At 38.3% G+C, this 5775-nt stretch overlaps 1 protein-coding gene across 2 annotated transcripts; it reads right to left on the bottom strand.

The window, feature by feature from the left end:
- Positions 1-635: 635 nt before the first annotated feature.
- On the bottom strand, positions 636-3795 carry LOC149822343 (putative small nuclear ribonucleoprotein F). 2 transcript variants are annotated; one of them, XM_089981157.1, is made up of 5 exons: positions 3713-3795; positions 2859-2946; positions 2711-2748; positions 2505-2569; positions 636-937 (listed from the first exon to the last, which is right to left on the bottom strand). In XM_089981157.1, the coding sequence occupies exons 1-5, from the start codon at positions 3713-3715 to the stop codon at positions 868-870; spliced, it is 264 nt and encodes an 87-aa protein (XP_089837283.1). In that variant the 5' UTR covers positions 3716-3795; the 3' UTR covers positions 636-867. The 2 variants fall into 2 exon arrangements, with proteins under 2 accessions (XP_089837283.1, XP_089837282.1); XM_089981156.1 differs by lacking the exon at positions 3713-3795 and having other exon boundaries at positions 2859-2952.
- Between the last annotated feature and the right edge of the window lie 1980 nt (positions 3796-5775).

The raw sequence follows: 5775 nt of genomic DNA, 5'->3' as shown, positions 1-5775 counted from the left end.
TTACCAGCCCTATTTGTATTAGAGGCGCAAGCGGACCCTATCTAATTAAACGCATGTTTCAAATTTAACACATTTTTTTCATAGGATTTTGAAAATAAAATCCAAAATGCTTTTCTCGGACGGAATTCAGAATTGTATAGCCGGAGTTGAGATTTCGGATTGATATTTTTTGTTGGATCTGTATTCAAATTCAACTTTGTCTTGTGAGTTTTACATGGAAAGCACACTTCTCAACTATTTATAATACTGAATCCAGTATTACCATATAAAATTTCAAATTCAGATTCAAACTTTTAAAACCATGGATTGAGATGATGAATCACACGATCCAACCCATATTTAAACCGTTTATGCCCTTATTATGTAACTCCACAAACTCCCGACAGCAGAAAGGGTATCATTGGTTGAAAAAAAAAAGCCAAGACGGCAAAGGATGACAAAAAAGAAGTTAATGAACAACGCTTTTAAATTGCCATGAAGAAATAGATCAATATATTGTATGATCTTAACAAAGTATAATGGCATGCGTTCAACGCCAAGGGTTAACTGCTTCAAAACTGAAAATTTTCTTTTCTCATGCTTTGGTAACTTTTTTTTTCAAGTTTCTCTGCTCCATAATGCTTTGCACAAAATTAGCCAAAAGTAAAGTTTTATAGGGAAACAAGAAAGTTACAGTATTTAGATTTTCGACAACTAAAACGTAAGTGGAGTTGCTCCATAGGTAAATGCAAAACTTCAAAGATATCTGGACCAAAAGACAAACAAACTTAGAAGAAATGTATTAGAGCAACATTCTCTGTAACAACAGGAACACGTCATTGAAATCTTGAAGAATGAACTAACAGTAGTCATCAAATCCACCGATTGTCAGCCTCCCTCAGCATTCTCCATATCTTCATCTTCAGGTACGCCTCGAATATAGAGAACATTATTGCACCTAAATTGACATGTTAAGCCAACTTCAAAGCACTACCAGTATTAATGGTTCTATATATTAGCAGTAACGTGCAGTCATGATGTTTATATTTGGCAATCTAATGCAAACTTACTTGGAGCAAGCATGATAATTATGATGTCTCTACCAAACAGAAAGTAAACCATCATTTTTCATTTGATATAGTAGCTAAATATGAAAAGAATAAAGCAAGGCCCCTACTTATTGCTTCAAAATTGTTTCTAACATGAAATTCCTGGAAGTCAAACAACCTTAACAAAAAATAATAGCAGAAACTTAATAGGTATCTTGCAAAAAAAAAAAAAAACTGAATGCTCTGCATATGCTAGAGACATCCAGCATGGCTCCTCTACATGATCAATCGTTGATGATTTGGGGAGGAAAAGGACAATTTGCTGCCTAAAATGTCCACCAAGAAACAAAGTCAATTTGGTCATATTTCAAGTGAAACCAAAGGATATATAACCAACTGCTACATTTTAAAGCATTTACAGATTCAAAGTCAATAATTTTCTTCTTAAAGAAACAACTTGTAGTTTGATCAGCCACAATTGCAACTTTCGGTAAATTGATCTAAATAATTGATAATAAATAAAAAAAACCCACGCTATTCTGCCTGCTAAATTCAGGGGTTCCCCAATTTCCAATACACATCCACTCTCTCAAATTCCTCAGCTTTCACTAATCCAATTTGAAGGGTCATCCATGCTTTATCATTTTCATTCCTAAATATTTTGATTATCGCTGAAGGGCAACACAATCAACCACCTTAGATAGTGAAGGAGCTACAATAAACGGCGTTGTCATCATATGATTGAATCAATAATGTGGGATATAATGGAATAAAAATATAAATTATTCCAATTTATTTGCATAAGTAATTTCACGTTAAATATAAATGGTAACAAATGAATGACGGGATTATAAGAATGCTGGAGATCCAAAGAAGTGCAACATTTACATGTTCTGAATCTTCTAATTGCAATACATGGTTTTAGCTTTCTCACAACCTTGTGCTGATTCTTTATAAAAAGTTCATAACCCTCAATTATGAAACAATGAAAGGGATATACAGATTTATATAGCTACAATTTTTCCTAATCTTTTTAGTCATTAAGCTGTGATATAACAAAGGAGATTGCTCTTCATAAGTGGGTCCAACAAAGGTAGCATGTCAGGATGATACACCTGTGAAAACAAGTCTTACCTAATCTGCTTTCACACATTATAATCATCCCATGTGAAAACAGGCATACCTTATCTGCTCCCACACAATCTCTCCCTTTCAATTTAACAGTCAAGAACCGCCTAGCTACAGAAGCACTCGTACACAACAGCAAAGTAAAGTAAAGAACACAGCCACTTTTTCCTCGTATAAAGCAGATAGCAGGTTTAATGTGGTAATTGAATCTAAAGTTCTCCTCCATTTTAGATGAGGAGTCACAGGTTTCAAAACCTTTTGAGGGCTAAACTCTAGATTGACGTACTCAAAAACAAAAACATGAACCGGGAAGAAGGCAAGAACAAACATGAACTCAAGAACACCTACCTGATGAGAATCTCACCAAGCTGCCCTGCATTTTGCCCATCAATAATCTCCTCCGCATTAGCAAGCTGCACATAGAAACCTAAAAGATGAGAAGACTGCATGTATATGATAAAATAGCATAACATATTTGATGTCATAAAATATCCACCGACACATGAAAGGCAGATTCCTGCTCGAGCAAAAAAAAGGAAGAAACTTCAAGCTACCTGTAAATTCATGTACGAGTCTACTGAAGCCAGGTAACCTGAAAACAGGAAAACAAAAAAAGCTAAATCAGACAAACATGCTTTTCGGTAGCAAACAGCATGTCATGCCAGTAGAATATTATCCACATCAACCACTAACAAAGATCACCTTGGTATTCCATTCCCCACTTTAGCTTCACTATGACGGGCTTCCCGGTGAGATTATTCAGGAAAGGCTTGGGATTAACTGGTACAGCCTGCATCAGATTAAAGTTTTAACTAGAACAGCCAGCAATCCGAATGTAAAAGCCACACCAAATATCAAGTGAAGAAAAAACAAATGAATATGCCAAATTAGTTAACACCATTGTGGTTTGATACGTTTGTCAAGTTATGGGGAGAGAAGACTAGAAAAGAAGTATGATAGATGGAGCGGAAACTTTGTGAAAGTTCTAGTAGTCATGCGTGCTATTTCATGTGATTATTACAATGGAATCTTCAGATGGAGTTAGAAGGAAATCCAAAATTACCAGTTTCCATGAAACTATAGAGAAACAATCAACAAAAACATATATGGGTGATAACTTGCATTTCTTTGACGAGCTCAAGTTCATCCATTTCTTAGGCATTTTAAGATAACTCACACCTCCCGTGTGAGTGTGTTTGAGAGAGAGAGAGAGAGAGAGAGAGAGAGAGAGAGAGAGAGAGAGAGAGAGAGAGAGAGAGAGAGAGAGAGAGAACAATTTGGATGCACTCACTTATCCAGATGAATAGGATACGCTGGGATGTTGTAATATCCCATATTATCCCGATTTTCTGAAACGGTGAGTGCATGTAAACACCCTCTACGAGCTCAGATTTCCTAGACGATTCTAATGCGGAACATAAGCAGTAAGGAACGAAATGCACAAAGAGGCAAAACCCTAAACCCCTAAATTCTTTATCACCAAAATGAGTGCTATCATTCCAAAATAGACAAAGTCGCAACAATAGAAAACAAGAAGTGAAATTGCGAGAGTTTACCATATTGGATGGACAGAAGTAAGGAAGCAAAGACTCTCGAGGTTCACTCCTCCCCTGCTCGTTTCAGAGGAGCTCTGCCGATGGGAGAGGCAAAGCGGGGCATTTTATAGGGTCAAGGGGGCGGCCCAGGCATCCAAACTAAGTTGGATCTGAGACGGACCATGGTTCAGGTCTGGATCCGGTCAAGGACGGAGTCAGTAAGGACCTTCGTGTAGGGGTAGGCAACGGGTCGGAAGGCCCGGTGGGTCAAACCTACCCGAACCATCATGAGCTAGGCTGAGTTTGGGTCAGGATTTTACGCTGTGACCTGTTAGCTACTGTGCCTAAATCCAGTCCGTTTATAAACGGGCCAGGCCTGGGTAAGCCCACAGGCTACCGAGTCGACTTGATGTGCTTGTGCTATTAATTAATTACCTAGGATGTAAGTTAGTAATTATTAAAATTTATTGAATTAGTTGCATTAACTTTATAAAAGCTAAAGAGATAATTAGTTGGGGATATGTAAGTGTTAACGATTACTATTTCCCTATTAGATGTATTAATTTTATGGGAATTAGAAATATGATTAGTTGGGTGGTTGGGACTTTTGGTTTATCATTTACATCATTATCTTTGATGTGCATGAAATATAGTGTTTAATATGATGATGAAATACCATGTATGCGTCCATCTAGAACAATTGGGTCTGGAGCTTGGACCGGGTCAGACTGATCGATCAAGCATTGACTTATTGGGCTAATGGGCCAGGTTATGTGTTGCTTTTCAAACCAGCACAGGTTAACTACCGGGCTTTTCAAGCTGCATCATGCTCAAAGCCCGACGGGCCCACAGCTCAAAACGGGCCTAGGCTGAGCCGAGCTGGCCCAATGCCCACCCCTAACTTTGCAGGGTCTGAACAGGGTCTCCATGTGGTTGGTAGGAGCTGTCAGTGAACGTCTCCTTGTGGTGGGACGTTGCAGGTTCAAAACCCAGTGGTATGTTGGTGGGGTCTGCCTAACCCCAGCTTGCCTTTAAAATAGAGGTCTGCCATCTACCTAACCCCAGCTTTGCCTTTAAAAAAAACTTCGCAGGGTCAGAATAGGGATCTCAATGGATCAGGTTTGCCTCAGATATCCGATTGAATTAGAATCAGATGTGTCGGATTTGGTAAAACAAAGTACATCTGATTAATAATCAGAGTTATTTTGGAAATGCAACTTTGAATCTAAATCTGAACCAAACCCAAATCCCACAGATAATCTGACCCCATTACATAGAAAGGCATATGCAATTAACTATTCTGATCTGGATTCAGTATTGCATTTTCCATCTGATTTTGAATTTGAATTAGGATCCAATTAGACAAGATCGTATTAAGTCAAGTTTCAATAGTGCCTATGTTCGAACCTGATACATCCTTACATCTTGGTTCAGTCAGATCTGATTCTCAATCACGTTGAGAGTGGGTACGGATCCCATCCTTTGACATAGGACGGGTTCCATCCTATGTCAATCCTAACCGTTCAATCAATGGTCCACATTTCTACTTGATGCTATGGTTAAGATTGGTCCACATTTTTACTTGGATGTGGACTGATCCTAACCGTCCAGATGGTTCAGCTGGATGGCTGGGATTGACATAGGATGAAACCTGTCGTATGTTAAAGGAGGGCGGGATCCTTTCTGGCCAGAGTCCAGGATGTAAAGTACTTGCTCCCCTCGTGGTGAAAAGCTTTCAGCATGCCTCATTTGTCTGTGCAAGTTTGGAAGCAAGAAAATATCTTTTAGGAAAAAAAAAAAAGACTGCTTATGAGAAGTTTTGATACGATAAGTTTTCTACAACAACAACTACGCCTTCATCCCAAAACAATTGGGGTCGGCGAATACGATAAGTTTTCTATTCGCTTGTTTACATGCTGAAAATGTATTAGATTTTTTTTGGCTTGTTTGTGTGTTGGAAAATTTTTCTAGAACCAACAAAGATTCACACCGAAACAATAGATCAATTCGTTCTTAAATGGATGAAAAACCAACAAATCAATTCGTTTTTAAATGGATGACCAACGTGGGCTCCACTTGTCTGG

This window comes from Nuphar pumila, chromosome 11, assembly GCF_984573655.1.
Source record: "Nuphar pumila chromosome 11, dmNupPumi1.hap1.1, whole genome shotgun sequence".
NCBI lineage: Eukaryota > Viridiplantae > Streptophyta > Magnoliopsida > Nymphaeales > Nymphaeaceae > Nuphar > Nuphar pumila.
The sequence above is the reverse complement of the archived record's forward strand: the minus strand, read 5'-3'. Positions and strand labels throughout refer to the sequence as shown.

Bases quoted from the DNA above. Each gene is read 5' to 3' on its own strand.
- LOC149822343 (XM_089981156.1), bottom strand. From the start codon at position 2,952: ATGCAGGCTGTACCAGTTAATCCCAAGCCTTTCCTGAATAATCTCACC. The intron at 2,749-2,858 runs GTGATCTTTGTT...TCCTGTTTTCAG, and splicing joins GTGGGGAATGGAATACCAAG to GTTACCTGGCTTCAGTAGAC. The intron at 2,570-2,710 runs GTAGCTTGAAGT...TTCTATGTGCAG, and splicing joins ACTCGTACATGAATTTACAG to CTTGCTAATGCGGAGGAGAT.